At 44.9% G+C, this 22,969-nt stretch overlaps 4 protein-coding genes across 4 annotated transcripts; 2 read left to right on the top strand and 2 right to left on the bottom strand.

Moving 5' to 3' along the window:
• The first annotated feature begins 2,446 nt into the window (after positions 1-2,446).
• LOC127770725 (E3 ubiquitin-protein ligase RMA1H1-like) lies at positions 2,447-5,822 on the top strand. The gene is made up of 2 exons (XM_052296538.1): positions 2,447-2,728; positions 4,832-5,822. Exon 2 carries the CDS (start codon positions 4,864-4,866, stop codon positions 5,623-5,625), a length of 762 nt encoding a protein of 253 aa, XP_052152498.1. The 5' UTR covers positions 2,447-2,728; positions 4,832-4,863; the 3' UTR covers positions 5,626-5,822.
• Positions 5,823-6,709: 887 nt separating this feature from the next.
• Positions 6,710-9,836, bottom strand: LOC127770723 (syntaxin-81-like). Its single transcript, XM_052296535.1, has 7 exons — positions 9,555-9,836; positions 9,366-9,449; positions 9,176-9,280; positions 8,615-8,761; positions 7,582-7,839; positions 7,361-7,492; positions 6,710-6,943 (listed from the first exon to the last, which is right to left on the bottom strand). The coding sequence occupies exons 1-7, from the start codon at positions 9,630-9,632 to the stop codon at positions 6,797-6,799; spliced, it is 951 nt and encodes a 316-aa protein (XP_052152495.1). The 5' UTR covers positions 9,633-9,836; the 3' UTR covers positions 6,710-6,796.
• A 105-nt stretch (positions 9,837-9,941) lies between these two features.
• Positions 9,942-14,109, top strand: LOC127770722 (uncharacterized). Its single transcript, XM_052296534.1, has 8 exons — positions 9,942-10,673; positions 11,374-11,419; positions 11,907-11,956; positions 12,076-12,117; positions 12,225-12,338; positions 12,685-12,763; positions 13,698-13,769; positions 13,866-14,109. The coding sequence occupies exons 1-8, from the start codon at positions 10,066-10,068 to the stop codon at positions 13,914-13,916; spliced, it is 1,062 nt and encodes a 353-aa protein (XP_052152494.1). The 5' UTR covers positions 9,942-10,065; the 3' UTR covers positions 13,917-14,109.
• A 1,913-nt stretch (positions 14,110-16,022) lies between these two features.
• LOC127770724 (expansin-B17) lies at positions 16,023-21,226 on the bottom strand. Its single transcript, XM_052296536.1, has 4 exons — positions 20,603-21,226; positions 19,079-19,385; positions 18,403-18,532; positions 16,023-17,057 (listed from the first exon to the last, which is right to left on the bottom strand). Exons 1-4 carry the CDS (start codon positions 20,796-20,798, stop codon positions 16,854-16,856), a joined length of 837 nt encoding a protein of 278 aa, XP_052152496.1. The 5' UTR covers positions 20,799-21,226; the 3' UTR covers positions 16,023-16,853.
• Positions 21,227-22,969: the final 1,743 nt, after the last annotated feature.

The following is a 22,969-nucleotide window of genomic DNA, read 5'->3' as shown; positions in this document are numbered from 1 at the left end:
TCACCGGGTGCACATCCTCTGGAGTTAGCTTCCAACTCCAACCGGTGAATTTGGACCAATCTGACCCCTTACTTTGTTTCTACGGGCTAGATTTAGCCATGTCACCTATTTCCAATTACACATTTACAGCAGAAACAATTATCTACTTTTTTTTATTTCTTGCGTAGTCCGTCCATTCAGATCAATAGTCTCGGAAGAGCATAATGGAGTAAAAAAGAATTATCTTTAAACTCTTTTAACTGAGTTGTTATGAAATTAACGGTATCGAGACCTGTATCGAACTCATTCATCCTAATAATCAACAAAACAAGAAGCTTCTATCGGTGCAATGTTTCTGTTTTGTTTGTTCTTATCTAATTGTTGTCAGAAAGTTTGAAGATAACATGTTCTCCACTATATTATACTAGATAACGCTATTTTATAGATTCTACATTATATTTCTTTTGAAAGAAAATAGGATAGTAGTAATCAGGGGGAGAAGGGATTGGATTTAATCTAATCCATCAAATTAAAGGGACGGTCTGGATCAAGTAAATCGACCTGGTGAATTTGAAGGCAACTCCAGGGGACCCACCACCATAATTCACCACTGTGTATAGATACTCATATCTTTCTCTGGAATGAAAGAATACGTGTAGATTCGTGAAGTTGACGCGTATTATACGGCGCCACGAGGTGGTTTGGATAAACCCCCCACGCCTCGCCGTCGGCGTGGCCGAACGGCAGATCGCGACGCGCGATCCCCGCACCTACCGGACGCTCCCGCTCCCAATCATTGCTCGCGCGCGACCGCGAACCGGCGCGCCTCGTGCCATTTGCGCTTGCGCCACACGCCATTGTTGCTCTTCTCCCGTCCCGTGCCGTACTGCCGTGCCTTAATCCTATCCGCTCCACAACAAACCCCGTGGCATGGGACGCCACGCCAGCGCCCCGATCGATCGAACGCCATACGCCATACGCGCGCCGCGACGGACGAGGCCGATTAAAGAAACCACCGGGCGAGCGATCGAGCGAGCCCCACTCCAACCACCGGACGAAGCTTATCAGCCGCGACTACGACCCAACGGCGCGCGGCGCGCACGAGTTCGGCGCGCCATAAACGCGCGCGCTTCTGTTGCTTCCCTGCAGCGTAACGCCAGCAAACGTACTACCAGTTGTGCATTCTTTTCTCCTTTCCTTTTTTCTTTTCCTCTCTCGTTTTTCCCGGATCTCGGTGGCGTTGTTTATTCCTGGGGGCGTTGCCGTCTCGTCCCGGTGGTTGGGCGCCGACACGGGGCGTCCCATACCGGCTGCGGCGGTTTGACCGCTCGGAAATTTACCCGCTACTGCGCCGAGAGATCACGCGCGCGCACATGCGCGTGCGGCATTCGGGGAGCGGATTACGACGAGCAGGATGTGTGGGGGCTATTCGATGGCACGGCGGCGTGGCGTGCTCGCATGCATCCACCCCTGGTTTTTCACTTGGCGGTTCTGCTTTTGCTTTCGGCCCTGTTTCGGGTGGCACATTGGTTCGTAGAACCAGTGAGTCTGGCTGATTGCAGCGTTGGCCCCCCAACGCTGTTGCACGTACGTACGTACGCGACCGTGACCGCGACAACTCGCTCGTGAGCCTACCTGCCAAAGCGAGGTGTATGGTGGTACTACTAATCCTATAATCTGAGCGCCACCTGTTTTTCCAAGCTTTTCAGATTGGAAATCTCGTGCTTGTTGTTAAAACACCTGCGGCTACAGAGCCTGTGAGCCTCCCGTCGTTGCTTACTTTTGCCTGATAAGTTGGTGGAATAATTCGAGTGCACCATGCCATAAAGTGATAAAACCACAGGGACATGATAAGTCTAGGAAAATATAATGAATAAACTATGCACGGTGACAACGGAAATCATAATTTGGAAAGAAAATAATATTATACTCCTATATTATTGCGTGTGCAGTGCAGTGATGATTGAGAAAGGCCATGCCATACGCTAGGCAAGTCTGCTCAATCCTGAGCAGACGAACTATCTCCATTCGAACTGTACGGGCCATAAAAACTGTCACAAATACTACAATCCTCTTCCGTCGAAGAATTTCATAACTCATAAACCATGAATTCGATGATATTATCGTCAAAGTCATGAAAGAATTTCGGTTACAAGAGAGATGAAATAAAAAACAGCCCCCACGTTAACCGAAACGCGCAGAATATCCCGCAGCGATAATCCTTTTCACTCCCACCAAAGCCACCGTCCTCGCGACCTCGCCTCTTATCATCCCGCGAATAAATAATTCCACGGGAAGCTTCCGCCGAGAGCAACGTGGGAAATCCCCTCGGGGCCGGCCGATCGCCGCGACCGACGGCTGTGATCGGCGCCCCGTCCCGCGCCCGCACGATCACGGCCGTCCATCGCTGGATCGGACGCTCCCCCACGCGCCGGTCTCCGCTTCAACTATATATATTTCTATCTCTCGGCCCTCGTCCCGTCCCGTCTCGCCTCCTCCGCAAGTGACGTCGACGCCTCATCTCCCCTCTCTCTCCCCCCCACCGTCTATCATCTCCCCTCCCTCTTTTTCCCCGCAGCGATACGGCATTCGTGACCTCCCGATTGTTGCCAACCCCCCTCGCCTTCCGATTGCTGCCACCCCGGCGCCTCGCCGCTTGCCCGTCTCCTGTTCGTCCCTCGGGAGCGGGAGGCTAGGGCCGACAGCAGCGTTCGCGCCGGCGCGGGATTGGGTTCTTTGTTCTTGTCAGGTCAGCGGGATGAAATCTCTTGTTTCCTTTTGATGTTTTTTTCTTGTTTTTGCCCGAAAGATTTTGCGTTGTCTGGTCGATTGGAGGACCGGTGTGTGTCATGGGGGTTGATCTCGGTTGGATTCTTAGGTTGCTGCCTGCCCTTGGGTTAGCTCCGAAAGGTTCTGATGCTTTGCTGCTGCTGCTCCTCCTGGCTTGTGCTGTTCGTGCTTGGGGTTGTGATGCCTTTGTCCTTCTCGAGGAACAAGGGAAGATCGTTGTTAGCTCTGTCGGTGGTCTGCTTTCCTTTCCTCGGTTTGGCCAATTGTGTGTTGATGCGCCTGCCGCACTAGGAAATCGACGGTGCTAAAATCGTTTTTCTACCCAATGTCCAACCGAGAAATTGTTTATATTTAGATTTAGTGCAGTATCAATTTGAACCGCACTAGGGAATCGACGGTGCTAAAATCGTTTTTTTACCCAATATCCAACTTCCAAACTTCCAATTTCGTTTGTGTATTGACGAATGCGTGCCCTGTGTTAGACATGAGCAGACAGCATTTGGAGGATTTACTACCATACACAAATCTGAACAATTTTAACAAAATGTGTTCGCACTCCAAAACATGATTTATGATGTAATACACTGTTTCTCCACAACATTGACTTGTTGTGTGAATTCTTAATGGTGATAGCGGTGGATTTGTTGTGTGAATTCTTAATGGTGATAGCGGTTGATGCTGCTGAGCTTAGCAGATCCGTGTGCTTGATTATTGTTTCGTTTCGTAGTCTCACATTCAGGATCAGTTATTTTGTTTCTTAAGGCTACTCTTATTAGCCGTCTATCTAAATTTTAACACTAGGAATATTGATGTGCTCCCTCATTTATCTAAAATACTCAATGTAACAAAACAACGTGTCTGAATTTGCGATAGCCTGAGCTTAAGCTCACCAGTTAATAATATTACACATGGGATGAGAGCAATCAAGAAATTTCGAAGATGCTGTTGGACAAATAATTCAGTGTTCCCTGATTCTAATACAGTATATTGCCATTATCTCTTGGTTATAATTATTTTAGTCGGTCACTAGATATGTGAAGTAGTGGTCTTTTCGGTGTATTTGATTTAATTCAATATGCCAAATGATGTAGCTAATCCATCATTGTCGTGTCCACATCACTTTCCACACCTTGTTTTTTTTTTTTCAATAATTCACTTGTCGATGGACCTTATCAACCACATAAAGTTCACTATGTCATGGAAGCATTTGTTGGAGATTGGGATGGGATGCCTCTCAGGCTTAGTCAACTCTGCTGGTTTATTCGTCCATAGCTGCTTACCTGAATATTTCTATAGAATCAATTAGAGGAGAGGCAGTATTAATCTAGTCAGGACCTGCCAGGCTGCCATCCTTGTCTAAGCCGCCGTTTGTAAACTGTGGGTGCATATTAAATGCTAACTGTTTTGTACTATGCCTTTTCTTCCCAAGGCATAGTAACTTTAAGTTGGCAATGATGGTTAATCTTAAGAGTATTGACTTTGCACACATAGGACATAAGCTGTTTCATTTCCTTGCTGACAAAAGTTCCCCATTTATCCTGATAGATAATACTTGTAGCGTAGGGATAAGAATGTCATTTGTGATAAAAAATGAAGGGCAGTGTATCTAGTTCCTATTGAAAAAATTGGATAATCCATTCCATGACTGCTGACTCAGCCTGCTAGGAAAGATGATGGATTCTTCCTTGATGTATCAATTGATTACTAACCAGGATAATATTAAGTAGTTTTTTTCTGGCATATAGACACGGAGTTTTGGAGCTTTACCTAACATCTGCACCACTCTTGAGACTTGTTAAATGCATTTGGATAGACTTCGCTGGACAGGATGATGTGGTGTGGGCCAAAAAGCTGCATTTTACCTGGACCCGCTTAGTTTCATATAAATCTGTTGGTACCATGTGGCTTGCGTTGTTCCTTCCATTCTCATTTCTGGTGTGTTTTAAGTTTTTATTTCTGTACAATGATTAGTAAAGTGGGCCACACTCAGTGATGCTTTACTTAACTTCAGCTACATGTCATATGCATTCCTAGTGACATATTTTTGTTTGTTGAACTGCAGTGCTGTGTTTGCTCGCAAGGGTCATCGTGAGAATGGACCAGATTTACATGGCTGCTGTCAATAACAAGACTTCATTGCCTGATGATGAGCCAATGAAGAAAATTAGTGGAGATATGCCTGTGACTGCTGGAAACGCTTGCTTTGACTGCAACATTTGCCTTGATTTTGCAGCAGAGCCGGTGGTTACTCTTTGTGGTCATCTCTACTGCTGGCCTTGCATCTATGAGTGGCTATGTCCAGGGGTTGGATCGACTGCCAGTAACAACAGCAGTTTGGCAAGGCGACAGTGCCCTGTGTGTAAGGCTACACTCTCCCCAGACATGCTGGTGCCATTGTATGGTCGTGGGGGGAGTCTGAAGAAATCACTGAACGGTGTGCCCATTCCACGACGACCAACCGTGCAGCGGGAGGCGGTTGAGCATCAAAACACACACAATAACATCGATGATCGGCACCATGGGAACATGGAACCCAGCCCTCCACCACAACCGCTGCGGCATTCGAGCCATCATTCCAGTGCAACTGAATTTGATTTTATTTACCCGCCATCACCAATTGGGCGTGGCTTGATCCACTCGACGGCTGGTGGTGTGCTTGGGGGGATGGCAGTGGCGGTGCTACCATGGGCATTCCGTGGCCAGGTGCCACCGAGCATGTTCATGAGTCCCCACTATGTCACGGCACACAATATGAGCTCTAGAGCGAGGAGACATCAGATGGAAGTTGAGAGGTCACTGCATCAGATCTGGTTCTTCCTCTTCGTTTTTGTGGTGCTGTGCCTGCTCTTGTTCTGAAGCAAGATGGTGGTGTATTCCTTTTGTAAATACGGGAAGGCAAGACACTAATGGGTGGATGCATATGGTAAAAGAGGGTGGTTAACACTGTTGGTCTGTATCGATAAGCATGTGCCTAAAGCATGCTGATATAGAGATGTAATGTGACAAGACTTAAGGTGAAATGCACATTTCATTCTTCTCTTGTCCTAAAATCAGGAACTGTGTTGCCTCGTCCAAACCATCTGAGCTTTGGTCTGTTTGGTTTGCCTTGCACCTGTCCCTTACAGCCCATTTCCAACCCATAACACTAGATATAGTTTTCATAAACTCCACATTATTAATAAACTAGAAAATAAACTAGAAACTAGTACTTTCTCTGGTTTTATTTTAATTGACGTTTTGAACAATGACACGGTCTACAAGATATATCTTTGACCTTATTTTTCTTTTATAATATATATATTAAATAAATGCATGTTTATTTTTATTATAGTACTTTAAAAGACACACATATAGTAAATTATAAAAGTTTGACCTCAACCTTGTCCAGAACGTCAATTAATATGGAATCGGAGGGAGTACTAGACACTACTCTTTCAATGCAAATATCACTATTCCATACTTCAATTTAATGCTACTTATCTCACATGATGTCTTGTATGTTGTGTAGAAACCATGTCTCATGCAAGACATGGTTTCCTTCTCTTTCCTTATTTATTCATTTGCCACATCATTTTTCATACTAGGTGGCAACTTATTTAATGCTATGGACACCATCCTAGTTATTAGGTTGGAAATGTCCTTACTACTTTACAGTACTTAACGCAATTTGTACTATTAGATGGTGCCAGAATTTTTGAAACGTAGCTGAATCATAAAATGAGTAAACACCGATTAATTGAACTTTATGCCCCCACACCAGGCAAATTAAAGTGACTGACTGTATTGAAGTTCAAAAATTACATTTTGTTCCGTAAGGTTGCATCTTTGCATTTCAAAAAATGGTTAGCATCTTGTCCATTTCACAAAACGTGCTTTGTCACGTTTGCGGCAGAGTCTCAGATTCGCAGATGATGAATGCAGTAATACATTGCACGTAAAAGGCCAGTAAACCTAGCGAGACATGGATTGACTGATAACTTGATCCACTTTCAGAATGGGAAAAAATCTCACGGCGTTTACATAAGCTTCATTTGCTGTACCAATCCAGAAAGAGAACGGAAAAGGTAAGAACAAAGAAGAAAAGTAGGAGGAAGGTTCTACTGCTGCTGTTGCGCTGGATCGCCTGGGATAGCTCCTTGTTCCCACGCTCCACATTGTTTGTAGCTTCAACTGCCTGAGAAGAAGGCATACGTTGTGCTATAAGAAATCAGGAATGAAAACACACAGATAAAGGTACATGATCACTTGCCAATTTTCATATATAGCACCATTGGACCTCCTGAGTCATCAGTTAAAGATCTTATACCTTATTTCGTTAGATGGTATTATAAAGAGGGAAATGCAAGGTAGAGACCATGCCAGTTATTCAGAAAAAGAAAATTTAATTTAATGAGGGAAATGCGTGTTCCAAAGATCCCAATAAGATCAGTGGATGATAACAAACGACAGACACATCATGTTTAACAGTACATCAGAAAAAGAGTGCCATTTATATTTTTTCCACGAATATCTACATGTATGTTCACATAAGAAGACAATCTACAAGAAAGAAATAACAGATACGGTGTACTGGCTAAAATAGATTTTCTACCTGGTCATATAAATACTGGATCTGCTGAGCTTGTTGTAGAACATGTGTTGACATGAGATGATTAAGTGCTGACATCTCTATCATCTTTGTCTCTGTTTCTTGGACAGCATCAAGAAGATTTGTCAACTCCACCTAAGATACAAGTAAAAGGATGCAAATAATTAATCATGCATCATTCACTCGAATTTCACCAGCATAATACATATACATCAAAATATTACCTGAAGAGCTCTTGTTTCATCATCCAAGAGTTGTTCTTGAACTCTTAGTGGTGCAGTAGAGACCTCCTGATCTTCAACCTTTGAAACATCAGATTTTAATACAAGGTTTGGCTTAGATGGTTCAGCAGCTTTGGTTTCTCGTTTCTTCTGAATCCGTTTTCTTGGCATCGCTCTGTTAATAGCATCTTGAAAACGCATGGTCCGAAGACGATCAAATTGCGCAGTTACTGAGTGAAGACGCTCACTCAAAATCAAAACCTGGAGAAATTATATGGAAAACACAGCTTAGCAACATGATCATGTAATTTGCATAAAAGAGAAATTCGTACTAAGAACACAACATGACCATGTAGTTGCCTATACTAGCAGCTCTGAATCAGAAAATAAAATTTCACATTGTTCAAATTCACCTATTTTTACAGGATGGTTGCAGCATGGCTATTTTGTCCTATCTAATGTCCAATAATAGCAATAAACTAAGGGTGTGTTTAGTTCCACACCGAAATTGGAAGTTTGACTAAAATTGGAAGTTTGAAGAAAAAAGTTGGAAGTTTATGTGTGTAGGAAAGTTTTGATGTGATGGAAAAGTTGGAAGTTTGAAGAAAAAGTTGGGAACTAAACCCGGCCTAAGGTATGGATATCATGCTACCAGACCCACATCATCCAGCTTCATCAGGAAAATAAATGCTGGACCTATCAATTCTTCTAATTAAAGGATAACACTCAGATTTATCTGTCTGTTAAACAACTTGTCTCAGTAAAAGATAATTTTGTCCAAGGGGAGAAGATAAATTATCCACAAGGAGTTGATTAGTTTAAAAATACATATACAAATTACAAACTGTATTAACAAAAAATAATGCCTGGAATATCTGTAAGATGGAAAATGAAGTAGCAAACATATATCAGAACAAATGAGATTTTACTGGTACAATCCTCCATGTGCAGATAATGAAAATACCAGAGTGCTACTGCATTTTTGTATTGGAAAATAGCAAAATAATTGATCCATGGCAAGAATAAAAAGGCATACCACGCCATGCTGGTGAGCTATCAAATCCAACCGGGAGCTCTCATCGCTTGTACCAAGCCATGTCTTTGTACTTCCACCTTTTTCTTCATGGATCCTGTTCTTTAGGATATCTATTTGTTCCTTGCATGCTTTTACAAAAACACTGACCTAATATAGTCTCAGTAATTAGACAGATAAAAAGTTGAGAAGACAGCCTAAGCCATAGCCGAAAATTGCCAAAAAAAAGAAAAGCACACATGTTACCAGTATGAATATATCAGGATGCGATAATAGTATTAGTACCAAAGAAAGATACTCCAAGGCAATGTCAAACAGACCTTAGTATCAGATTTTCAATAAACTCATCCACCATGTTGCAAAGTATATGTTTTAACATGATTGCAGAGTAGTGTTGATGTCCTAATGTAACCTCGTCGGAAAAGAAAGAGTAGTTCAACAAATTTTTCAATGAACTCATCCACCAGGTTGCAGGGTATGTTTTAAAATGATAGCAGGTTACGGTCGATGTCCATAATGCTCGTAGGAAAAGAAAGAGTAAATCAACAAATAACCATTATTCACCTCATGCTCAATGTTGTCCCTTTCTTGCTCCGTGGTGCGATGCAAGTCAACATAGTCCTTCCTATGCTTCACAATAAACTTCTCCAGTTCCCTGATACTCTCAAGCTACACGAAAACAGACCATAAATATACTAGCAAGCTACCGTACCAAATTATCACCACAACATTGCAGCTAAGACAGAATTCCTACCGTCTTGATTGCAGCCTTTGTAAAGGGTAATTTGGGGGCCGGCTTCCGGATGATGAAGGAAGACATGAGCACGGCTAACTGAGACTGCAAAAAGGAAATCAAGACAAACGGTGGATCAACAATATTCTTGAGGCGATATAGCGAAGATGGGGGAGAAAAGCCGCGCCAATCGCGCGCGCCCGAGCTCACCTCCGTGTACCCATGGCCAAGCGCGGCGACGCGGACGGACTCCTTGAAGTCCTCGGTCCTGTCGCGAACCCTCGACATCGCCCAACGCAGAGACTAGCAGCTAACGCCTACGGCCTTCCTCCTGTCAGATCACCGCGAGCCGGCGGGATGCGCCGAATCCTTCGTTTGTGGGCGGCTACGGCGAGCGACGTGGCCGCCCGCGCGGATGGTTCGACGGCCACCGGAGAGCTGCGTGCGGCCGCCGGCGCGTCGGATCGGGCGGCGAGGTGGGGGAGTTTGGCTTTGAGTCCGGTCTCCTTCGCGAGAGGGGCAGAGAGGCGTGAGAGGGAGACGCGCAACAGGGGAAGACACGTGCTGGGCTGCTGGCCCACATGTCAGTGAAAGCCCCGAGCCAGGGCAAACCACTGGGCCGAGCTGATCCGTTTCGCGCTCGCTCGCCGCTTCGCCTCTCCTGATCCACCTCCCCTCCTCAAGAATCCTCGCGAAACCCTAGGCGCGCGGCAGGTAGGGCATGGCGAAGGATCAGAACGGCTCGGCCGCCGGCGAGGGGGAGGCGGCTGCGGCTGTGGCGGCGCGCAGCCGCAGCAAGTCCATAGAAGCCGACGAGGAGGAGCGTTCGAAGGGGAGACGGGACCGGGACCGGGACCGCCGTGGCAAGTCGAAGAGGCGGGACGAGGAGGAGGAGGAGGAGGGGGACGCCGGGAGCGAGTCCTCCGGCGAGGACTCGGGCGAGCGGCGGAAGCGGCGCAGGAAGGAGAAGGAGCGGCGGCATCGGCGGCGCCGGAGCCGTAGCGCGAGCTCGGGCTCGTCGTCGGAGTCTGAGTCCGAATCCGAGTCTTCTTACTCGGATTGCAGTGCGGGGTCAGAGAGCGAGACAGACTCAGAGGAGGAGAGGCGAAGGAGGCGGCGGCGGAGGAGGAAGGAGAGGGAGGAGGAGGAGAGGAGGCGGAGGAGGAAGGATAAGGAAAGAAGGAAGAGGAAGGAGAAGGAGAAGGAGAGGGAGAGAAAGAAAAAGGAGAAGAAGAAGAGGAGGAAGGAGGAAAAGAAGAACTTGGGCAAAAAGGCTGCAGTGACAAACTCGTGGGGGAAGTATGGCATTATCCGCGAAGTCGATATGTGGTGAGGATCCTATTTCATAATTATTCATTGGAATGCCGTATTAAAATTGTGAATTTATCTAGCTGTACTTTGGTATTTTCATGCTGTGATTGCCTGCCAATGCATTCTGCGTATCGATTGGTACTACAAGTTGCTGTCCTGAATCCCTGATCATAGTAAGATAAGGGAGTGATGGTATTTACCTGAGATACTGCAATGCACAAAGGGGATCTAAAATGATGTAATAGCTAACCGCATCAATCTTGTTCTGGGTTTTGGTTATAATGGTAAAAGATGAGATCCATCTAAACAACAATATGCCACTGAATTATTTAATATGAAAATCGGTGACTGGAACTGCTATGGAGAGATTTGATAATTTAACACTCCTTAAATTGCTATGGTACCATGCAAGAGGGTGTATTGGAAAAATACAAATTTGCTACTCAGTTCTCAAAACAATCTGGACTGGCGTTATTATCTTTGAAGCAGGGTTTGCAAATCAATTCGTAAAGTTTAAAGTAATCATATGCTTAGCAAACAAGATATAATTCCAGTATCCAATTGGATCTTAATACCCCAAGAAGCTTGCTTAGTTCAGCTTATAGCAGTTTTTATTGGCTTGAGTGGGTGAGTTTAGACTCTGGAGAAGCACGCAATGTACACTAGCATAGTATGTCTACTTCATTCTTATGAGTAAACCATGCAATGTGTTTTGTAGGAACAAACGACCAGAGTTCACTGCATGGTTGTCTGAAGTCAAGCAGGTATATTTGTTTAATTATTCTATATATGTTCTTTGCAGTTAAGACAACGCTATTGATTGCCCCCAAAGGAACCACTATATTATCTTTGTATTGCTCTGCTTTAAGTGAAAATATTATATATAGGGTAATTGCTGCCAAACGAACATTTGAGCCTTATTACTTTGTCTCAAGAGAAAAAAACAATATCATAAAAATAGATGAATACTACTGCAATTTAGAGTTGAGGCTTAAGTTAGACCTGACTTAAAATTAAAGATCTAAAGGTACTTTGCTTCTCTTATCCTTTTTCATGTACCTTTGAATTCCTTTGTTTGGTTGGATTTTTGTTTAGTCCAATTTCCCTTTTATTCTGGCTCTGATATGATCATGTAGAGCAGACTAGATGATCTATCACCCAATTTTATTACTTCTGAATGATTATTCTACTGTTTTATTTGTTTGCGAAACCAATGTGTGAAGCTTACTTTTGTTGTTAATATGGTTACAGGTTAATTTGGAGGCATTGTCAAATTGGGAAGAGAAGCAAATGTTTAAGGAGTAAGTTATTCTACTGCCATACTCGATTAATTTTATGGGCTTCTGCTGGATGTTCATAAACGACATTTACATTACATTTTCCAAGGATGTTTAACATGCATTTTTTGAATGTATATCAGATTTATGGAAGATCACAACACAGCTACTTTTCCGTCAAAAAAGTAATCCGATCTACTATCCCGTTCTTTAATTTTTCTCTTTTAGTATTTGCTACTGTAGCAAGTTCTTGATAGAAGTTTCTCATGGCCCTATCCTTTTGTCTTATCAGATATTATGACTTGGATTCATATCACCGTCGTGTGATGGAAAAAGAGAAAAAGAAGGGCCTAAAGAATGCCTTGGGAACAGAACGTACTGTATTTAATGATGAGGAACAGCGACGGTATGTATGCATATGCTTATTTAGTTTGTGTGTGCTTGTAATACTTTGCATGTTTAATCATTCTCATATTCAATCATGAGGCATTATGAAAGCAAGTAAATTACTGGTTGTACTATTAGTCCTTTTATCACACCGACTTATGTAGTTATGTTATGCCTCATTTTGAGTAACAAATTGCTTTTTGGAACCAGTTACTTTGTTAGCTAGTTCTAGTTTTGGGCTGCTTACATCAAGCAGATTTCATGTTCTACACAAACAAGTACAAAATACATTGTGTTTTAATTTGGAGTGGAGCTTATTTATTTTAAATCTTACTTCTAAAGTCTTGTTGAAAAATTCCATGCAGGCTGGAATTGCTCAGGGAACGTGAACGGCAAAAGGAGGAAGAAGTGGCAGCTTTAAAACGCTCCATGCAAACTGGAATGGTTCGATTATTGAAACTAATTTTTGCTCTCTATCTTCCATTTAGGTTTCCTCTGCATCAAACATGAGAATGTTTATCTACAGTATTTTATTTTGTCCACGTTAAATGGATTGGTCTTAATAATTTAAAGATTAGATGATCCAGCATTATCTTATCTTTTGTCCACTAGTGTCCTTTAGTGTCCAAAGAGACTCTAGTGTCCTTTAGTGTCCAAAGAGACTTTTGCTAACCTTTTGACAATTAATGGTAAGTAGTTTGCTTGGAATCACACCGTGTGATTGAATTATCTGCCAGCACATCCTTTTTATGAACAGGAATTCATGCCCTTAGTAATTGTTGTTTATGACCATCCCTTCCATGGGTGCAACCCAGCTTGGTAGCTGTTCAATTGGAGTGTGCATTGCAAGTCTTTCATTGCAACCTAGATAAGTTCAATTTTCTTGAAACAAAGGCTGTTTGCAAGTTTTTCCTTAGACCCTTTACTTGGTCAGCTGATGCCAGGTGGCACTAATTTATGTTCTTTATCTCAACATTAACAACAAAATATGTAGGAGGATTTATGCATCTTTTCAAGGGAAAATGGAGGACTTGAACCCATGACCTCAAGTTCTCAACCACCATAACCTTGTATATCTGTCAGGCTAGGCTACATGGGTGTCACCACGTTTTTGAATTTCCCATTGTGTTAATAACAAAATAATACCTGATATTTCTGGGGTACGCCTGTTTAAAACTCAGGTGCCTTTGTTAGGTTCATGATATTGAAAATCTATAAATGTACTTAGTTCCTGTTTATCCCTTCCTAATTGGCTGCACTGTATAATCTTTTCTGATAATATGTTAGCACGTAAACCTTATACAAAATTAGCATTGGTTGACATGAGACACATTTTTTGTCCCGTCAATGAACTTACTGTGGTTGCTCCTGATTGTAGGCTCAAGCAATGAAAGAGCAGGCCCGGCTACGGGAGGAAATGATGTACCAGTACAGATTGGGCAATTTTGAGGTATGCCCTTGATTCTAAATTTGAAACCAGGCAATTGTAAGTTTTGGTAATAGAGGGAAGTGCATAAAACTTAATGAAATCTTTTTTATTTCTTAGGCTGCAGCTGCAATCCAGAAAAGATTGGATCCTGATGCTCCTCTACAGTAGGCAGCTTGTGGAGAGCGATATTTTCATTTAGTTGACCCTTTTATGAATACTGTAGAACCTTATGAGGACTGCAGTACTGGTTGGCAAAAATTTTAATTTTACCGAGCTGGCTTGTAAAATGCCGTGAGCGGATCGATATGATTTTCAGAATCTAAGCAATCTTAGCTTCACTCGGGTTTTATTCTTTTCTGTATGCCTTTATGTGTCACTTGTGTGCAACCAGCTGGAAGATGTTAAAAGCTTCTTCCGGGTGCCCCACAAGGGTGTTTTTGTTGCATGAGTTTGGGGCACTTTGGGCCTTGAGGAAACCAGTAGAAACTAGAAAAGTTTGGCATAGTCGCTACCGCCTGCCGGACTGCCATGTACCACTTGACCGCTCTTCGTTTCGCTTATTGGGAGGACAAGCGAAACGGTATATTTCCAAATAAAAAATAATTTGTGAATAGAACTTTTATATACGCGTTCTTAGTAATCTAAGAGCAAATGCTAAAAAATAAATTTAAATGAAAAAAACTTCAAAATCAACTCTAAATCTAAATTTAAGTTTGAAAATTTAAATTTTGGCTGATAAGCATAAGCACATCTTATACCGGAGTGCCATGTACCAGTTGACCGCTCTCTAGCGCGTTCAGGTGCATCTTAGTAATAAGATGTTACTAACGCCGTGTTTAGTTACAAATTTTTTCTTCAAACTTTCAACTTTTCCATCACATCAAAACTTTCCTACATACATAAACTTCCCGACTTTTCCGTCACATCATTCCAATTTCAATCAAACTTTCAATTTTGGTGTGAACTAAACACACCCTAAGGTGTTTACGAGATGATGAAACAAAGCAAAATTCTCTGGTAAGTGTTTAAGTTTTCTTGTGAAAAAAGACAACTAGGAAAGTTTCAGCCTGCCTCAGAGATAATGGAACAGCGCAAAATTCTCTGCAAAAGGCACAAATTTATCCAGTTCTAAAAAAATTCCTCGCCTTGTATTATCACGTCAACACGCCGAATTGTTCTTTCAAGAAAAAAACACACACCGAATTATAGTTGTCCTAAGCAAGGAGTATCGAATATTGACAGGCAGATCCCTATCACCACAGATTTCACCAAAAAAGATCAAAGAACACCAATCCATCAAGGGGAAAATAGACCAACACTATAAAGCCATCCTTACAGGCGATCTCACACGAAATTCTATCTCAAATAGAAGGAACTACTACAAAACCACCCCGATCGCACAGGGCAATCAAGTACTAATAATCATACTAGATGAATCTACTCAAACAATATGTCGGATCGGATGGTTCGTCGACGCTTCGATCGCTTCAGCGCTTGATGCTCTTGACCTTGTTCCACGCCTTCTTGCACGAGTCGCCGACCACCTTGACGCCCTTCATCACCGCCCCCTTGAGGTGCTTCAGCTCCTTGGCCCTCTCCTTCACCTGCAGATCGAATCCGCCCATCCTCTTCCTGATCGGAGACGGAGGCGAAAAAGAAATCTGATCTCTTCCTGCTACTGGGCTTGGCGACTTTGCCGTGCGTTCGAGGGGAGGAAATATCCAAGGGACTTGGTTATATAAACACCGGCGTGCGCGTGGACCTAAACCAACCACGATCCGAAGCCGGTGCTGATCTGTAAAGTTTGAAAAGACAAGGTGTACCGGCGTTTTGAAGTTTGAATGGATGGAATTTTGAGGACAGATGCGCTTCTTATGGTTCACGTAAAACATCTCATTTTGTAACGAGTCCTCGATTCGTATTCTATGTGGGTCCGGTTTGGCAGCCAGTGTTTGAACACGCAAAGCCTCGATTCGAAGCTTCTTCCGCAAAGAACGCCGTATGACTACGACTATGGATTTGTTCTGTTTTAATATTGTACTATTAGGTTCTAGATCTAACCTTCCCACGTGCTTCGGAATTGCTCCCTCCGTCTCATAGTATAAAGAATTTTAAGTTTTTACTTGCAACGTTTGACCACTCATCTTATTCAATTTTTTTAAAATTATTATTTATTTTATTTGTAACTTACTTTATCTACAGTACTTTCAGCACAACTTTTTGTTTTTTATATTTGCAAAAAAAATTTAAATAAGACGAGTGGTCAAATGTTGCAAGAAAAAAAAATTAAAATCGGGACGGATGGAGTACAGTTGCGCTGTTTGTTTCAGCCTTTCAGGTGAGGCGGCGGCCGGATGGTTTCAGGTGAGCATTGGTCATTCCCAACTGGCACAGCTCTTCCAATCAACTCCCCACCTGTCGTCATTTATCCATCATCACATCACATGCCGGCATTGGCGGCATACCGCATACTCGATCACACTTTCGATGGCTCGTTACCTTCGAACATTCTTCGCGCGAACAAACATACAGAATAAACAAAGAGAACATCTCAATTCTCAGCCGGATCAAGAACACACGGCATAAAAGGTGGCATTGACTCACGAACCCTGCGACTGCGTTTCGACCAGGGCAAACACACACGAACAGCACACACACACACACACACACACACACACAAAAAAGAAAAAAAAAAGGAGCACAGGAGTGTCAAGGCAGGAGAGACCAAGAGAGATCCAAAACCCTCGGACCTACTTCTCCCCAGCTTCAGCCCTCCTACAGGTAAATCCTTGAAGCAAACCAAGCAGCAAAACGCTCTCTTCTCCTTCGGAGAGGGCGGCTACCTGTTGCGCATGGGCCATCTCCTGATTCCTGAACAAACTACTCACACTGACACACACTCACCAAAACAGCTAAATTAGCTACACTAACCATGAATAGAATCATGAATGATCAGACCAACTAATATGATGAGCTGCATAACAATGGAGGATGCCTGGCTCTCCTGCCTGACCGACCGCCACGTCGGGCCTGCCTTTGCGGGCCCACCTGGCAGTTTCCCGGGCCGATAAAACGTGGGCCCTGGGCCGGCGGACCCCCACCCGATCAGAGGGCGGCCTCGAAGTTGAGGCGCGAGGTGTAGGTGGCCGTGGGCTTCCAGTTCCTGGGGATGACGTCCCGGGCCGTGAGCGCCTTCTGGGCCGACAGCGTCGTCAACCTCACCGAGAAGGGCCCGACAAGCGGGCCCCGCACGAGGCACCACGTGGCCCCCCACACATGCTTCATGTCCAGCCACTCCACTGAGTTCGCCTGCACCCCGCCATGTGAAAGGCAGCACAAACAGATTAGAAACAGATCAACAATGAGCAACTAGGATACCCGATACCCTTCAGGAAAAGAAAAAGGAATAAGCATTAAGTAAGTAGCAGTAACCTTACTACATTCAGAATAGATTATCACAGAAACGTACAGTTTCAGGTTAAGCAGAGCAGCCTGAAACCTTTACAGCAAAGCAAGCCATAGCGCTCAACGCTGGCATGCATCGTCGTCTGGGATTCCGAATCTTTGGATGCCACTAGGCTACCAAGCCCACAACACAGAGTCTTCATCACAAGCGTGCCTCAGTTTGCAGGGTGGGGGTGTCAGGGTTTAACAACCGTGAAAAGCATTAGCAAGTGCAAAAGCAAGGGCACCATGCAGTGTGGCTGGTAAAAACTGTCGACGGAGACCAACGCAAGTGCATCAGTGCATGCTCTATCTTCTTTGCTGTTGTTAAGGAGAGGGGGAGACCGAGCTAAAGCGGCAAAATCATTGACGGCTCTTTGGTGAAAGGATGGCTAGGGTTCATGTGCTTTGCCATTGCATTGGGGTTGTAGACTGAATGAGTTGCTGCTCTACAGATCTAGGGCACAAAGCCGGAAATTTTTTTATGCACACATTCCAGATAGGAATCATTTGACAAAGAGAATCATGCTTTTATGCAAAGGTTTGACTATGTCTGGAGTCTGGTAGATAAGCGAGGAAGTGAAAGAAAGCAGGATGCTTTCTTGACCATGTGTGCCGTACTTACTATCCTGTCTCGCAAGTGCTCCCTTCTTTTGTGTAAACTTGTATTGGAACAAAGGACTAAATCCTGACAAGGCATCTGAGGCATTAATTAGTTGGAAACCGTTGGTTTCACTTCTCCTAAGATGCTGGTTTTGGTTAGGAATATGTGATCCTGTAACTTGTGGAAAATGTGATTCTAGAACTTCAGGTTGATCTAGAAAGGACAGCAGAGAGACCCAAGTATCCAACAGTATTATGCTAGTCATTCAGTGAACACTGAACAGAGGCCTGAAGGGTAAAAGCAGCAAGGAATTAGGCAGTACACATGTCTCCAACCACATCGGCCCACTAGAGCAAAGAGGGTGAGGAACTTGTCACATGCTGCACACATGTTTGCAAAGGGAAGAAGCTGTGGTCCAATTGCATCCAGCAATGGATTTATCCCAGGCAGCACTGAGCATGTTTCTCAGCACTATGGGCAATTAAAAGCAAAAGATGACCCCATTTTCCATTTCTACCAGCTAAAAGAAAAAAAAGTAATGAAAGAAAGTAAAGAAGCTTGATAAGCTCCATGGAAGGAAGAACATTGGTAGGATGCATTAGCTACCTGCTTTATCTGCATGGATCCAATGTCGCCCTGGCCGTCCTCGAACTCGACCAGCAGTGACAGCCAGAAGTTCGTCGAGCCCTCGTTTACACGGAAGGCTATGTTCTTCCCGCCGTACTTGCACGCAGTCCTGGTATATTTGAACACTGCACTGGTCAGTTTCGTCGAAAAGAAACACAAAATTTCGGAGTTCGTACTAACTGTTAGTTGAATGGACGGTACACGTGGCATGCGACAGCTTTTCTATGATCAGGTAGACTGATGAACGGAGAAGCAGCATTGGCAAAGGAATTATAGACAAGAGGTTAAATGCCATTTGGATATCTGTTGCTCTGACTGAGTTATATCAAGCAGAGCTGCAGAGGCATGTGTAACTCAGCAGCAGGCAGATCTAAATAAGGAGCTGAGCTAGCACATTCAACTCTGGACGATTTTAATTCCCTGTATGCGCGTAGGCAAATCACTGTGCTAGAAAAAAAAATTTCAGGCAGGGGTCCAGTGACCATGCATTTACTTTGCCTGTGGTCTCTCCTAATAACCTACTGTAGATGCATAGCTAAGGGGAGAGATTGTAGATACACATCGTAACGGGCCAAGTGCTATGGCCGCTGCTCATCTCTCCAAAAGAATTCATGCCATCCGTAAGAATCGGGTTACGTTGTTGCATGCTGCTCACCTTCTGTAGACGACCGACAGCTGGCCTCGGTCTCGCAGGTGGCCGCCGGCGCCGGCGACCGCCATCCTGCTGAATGCGGCGCCGCTGAGGTCGAAGTGCGTGCGGCCGAAGGCGCACAGCCCGCCGGGGCACTCGTCGGTGACGATGACCGTGACGGCGCGGCGGGAGCAGATGCCGTGGTCGAGGCACTTCACCTTGTAGCAGGCGCCGCAGCCCTCGCCGTCCTTGAACAGCACCGGGCTCACCGATCCCACCCGCGCCTTCATCGGCACCACGTCCACCAGCGATCCATACCCACACGCCCCGCCTGAAAAATATGACAAGAAAAACGTTTTGCTTTGGTTAAACCCAACAAAGAAATTATCGCCAATGGCAATGCCAAATTGCACTATACTAGATTGTAGCGTGCAAGAACTGGACGGACGCCAACTGTTTGGTCGTAATCAGTGATCACAGAGTCAAGCATGTGGTTACAGAGGAAAAACAGTAGTAGTACTACAACGGAAACAGTCAAGTCAGAGCATCAAAGCTTAATTACAGAACACAGAGCAACTTGCTGTAAACAGGGCGAATCAGTGGTGGAGGAATCACAGGTTGTACTGTTCCGTTGCGGTACGACGACAAAACTGTAGGTAATCTAATGCAAGATGCGCCAGTGTTGTGACTGCAAAGCGTAAATGGCAGTAAAAAAACTTCACTTGTACTACTGATTCGCTGGATTTTACTCGTAACAGGAGTACTATATTTACCAGCAGTGTCGGTGGAGGGACGAGTGACGAGCAATTGAGTGCATTTATCGTGAAGATCTCAGCCGTTGGTACCGAGTAAAAATCGCGGGGAGTTATTGGAAGACCTGACACGGTCTTGCTGGTTGCTGGGCTGAACGCACTGAAAGCCTCGCAGCACGAATCGTAAAGCGCCGGAGCGACTCGATGATTGACGCGAGTACACGGTGTGTAGCTGGGGCCCGCCGAAATTCCTTCCGGATCTCACGCGATCCGCGGACGCCGGAGGTCGCGCCAAAAATGCCGTAACGGGCGGAATCATTGTCCCCGGGAGGAGAATGATGGAAAAACTAAGTGCATGTTCAGATGTCAAAAAAAAAAAAAAATCTTACCAAATTAGCAACTTCCCAAAATTTTAGTAGGATTTCTTATATAGTTATAAAAATTTAACAGTAAACTAAATATAGCTTTTTTTTAACAACTTTACTAAAATTTAATTTGACTAAAAATAGCATAAAGTGAACAGGCCCTAAGGCTGCCCGATGCAAATGTGACGGATGCGAACACAATAATCCTCCTACTTATTTTACAGGTATCTATTCCTAATTATCAGCTCAGTGAAAAAAAAAAAGAAATAAAATGCGAGGTACAGTACTACTACGAAATACAGTACTGATTCCTGCGTATTTGCTCATATGGTATATGCTTCCAATTAAATGCTACAGGAACCAGTATGCTTTGGTACTCTCTACTGAACTGTGAGGAGCTGAAAATGGAGAGACGAGTTCAGAGAGTTTACCGGTGCTGCCGTCGCCTTCGGCGTCGCCGTACCACGTCGCGGTCGCCGGCCGCCACTCCATGTCGACCGCCGCCGCAGCCGCCGCGGACTTGGACTTCCCGCCGTCGAACAAGAACGAGGCGGAGATGGGGGGCGCGAGCAGCAGCAACAGCAGCAGAACGCAGAGCGAGAAGGAGCGCGAGGAGGCAGCCGCCATTGTTGGGTGTGGGTGTGGTTCCCCTTTCCTCCCCTTCTCGCACTCCCCCTCCACTCGCTAGCACTGCGGCTGCGGCTGCGGCTGCGGCGGCTTGGAGTTGGGAGAGTTGGTAGGCTTCGTTTTGGGGAGCTCTCCCCTTTTATGGCTTCGAGAAATCCCAAGCCCCAATGCGCGGCAGAGATCAGAGGAATGGGTCGCTCTCGCTTGGGCGCTTGGCTGGCTAGCTGGCTCTTCTGTACAAATGGCAATGCAGGGTTTAGCGGGCAGGGGGGCTCTGGGCGTGTGTAGCGTACCACAGTGGTGGCCTGATTTATAATGGAAAGCTGGAAAAGAAATAACCGGCGAGCTGCGAGGTGTGCAAGTTCAACTGCTGTGCTGAGACCTCTCGCTCCATATGGGTGTGGGTGTCCAGTGACCAGTGTGTGGATGGGCAGTGGAAGTGTGGAAGTGGAACCCCCTGCCCGCTTGTGAAGCTAGCCGTGATGAATAGCCTTGACCTTTTTTCAGGAAGAGAACCGTGGAGAGAGAGAAGGGGCCGGGGAAAGGCACTGATGACTGAGCTTGTATTATTGCGTAGCTATACTAGACCGTTCTTTTCTTCCCATTACTACAGTGTGTTTTTCTCGTGTACCACTATCGTTACAAGCACTGTAAAACAAGCATGGCCGTGGCTTTTCTCGTCACGCTTTGTCGCCCCGGACACTCCGGGCAGTGGGCAGGTAGGCAGCGGGCAGCTCCTCTCGTCTCGCCCCATGTGCGCGCGACGTGCTGGGTGACCGGGTCGGGCAGACCGTTGATGTGCGTGACCCACCGTGCGTGCTGCATCGGGTTCGCTTGACCGTTGCCGTTTTCACGTCACTACTCAACGGCACAGCACGCGCCACAGGAAGACAGTACCAGACTAGCAGTTGTATTTTTAACAGTAGTTAGGACTGGTTTAGTTTAAGGGCTAAATTAGACATTTCAATATTTGTTAATTTTAATAGTATTTAGTATTTATTTGATTTGAAACTAAATTTTAGCATATCTAAGAAAACAGACCATTTTAATAGTGAACTTAGGTTATTTTGGCTTCAATCTAAATAAAATTTTGCATTACCAAAATTAGTCATACCAAAATTTACTAAAATTTGGCATTGACAAAATTTAATAAGACCTATTTAGACCACAAACCAAACCAACCCTTATGGCCCTCTTTTACAACGTGGGAGTGGGATCGCGGTGACACCGTATGTATTCGCGGCCGTATTTTTAGTTGGTCGTTGGCTTTTGCAGCCTTTTCCCTCCGGTGAACGTGGAGGCGAACGTGTCCGACTGTTCGTTGGCGCCAGACAGCTCCTCACTCCACAAGAAGTCAGGAATGATCTACCGAGGCTGAGCACTAAGCTCGCTGTTCGTGATGTGTGATCTCCGTTGATTTTCCGTTGTCTATTCCTCCAGCTTAGTACGCGTCAAGCAGGGCTTATTTAAGAACGAGCGAGAATCTGTCATTCTGTTTTTGAAGCCGTCACGTTCTTTGATTTTACGGCACGAAACAAATGATCTGCCCAAGAACGAGCACCTCTCACTCTCTGTTAAACGATGATGGAGTACATTGCGTGTCAAAGCGTGGAAGCCTAAAGCGGCGGGAAGGGAAGGAAGGTACACAGCTTACACTGAGTGGCGGATCCAGAAAAAAAAAATAGCAAAAGAGTCTTTCCCTTCCTATCTACATATAATAAAAAATTTTAGTGGGGTCTTCATAGAGGCTCTTATTATTTTCACGTTAATAGTGGGGGCTTGAGACTCTGCCGCCTCTACGCTGGATCCGCCCAGCGGAAGCAGATGGATGCCTTTCTGGTCTCGATTCCAGGCTAGCAGGGGGTACAAGTACAACAGCCAAGGGGTCTGTCTGTTTCATACGCAACGAGAGATCCGATACAATCGCACTTCTTCGCTTCTGTTCTAGGGACGCGTAAACTAGTGCAAAGTGCGGCAGCTGCATGCAACTGCAAGAGAGAATCTCGATCCTTGGTCAATGACCGGGTTGGAGACCGTTCCGAAAAGCTCCAAGAGGGAGTGACAGACGTCGCGGCCTCCGTCGCACGTGGAACAAAGCAAAAGGACACACGAGAACCTGTGCTACAAGGTGAGAGTATATACACGGCCCAAAAGATAAACAAGACTTCCTG

Source organism: Oryza glaberrima, chromosome 4, assembly GCF_000147395.1.
Source record: "Oryza glaberrima chromosome 4, OglaRS2, whole genome shotgun sequence".
Classification (NCBI taxonomy): domain Eukaryota; kingdom Viridiplantae; phylum Streptophyta; class Magnoliopsida; order Poales; family Poaceae; genus Oryza; species Oryza glaberrima.
The sequence above is the reverse complement of the archived record's forward strand: the minus strand, read 5'-3'. Positions and strand labels throughout refer to the sequence as shown.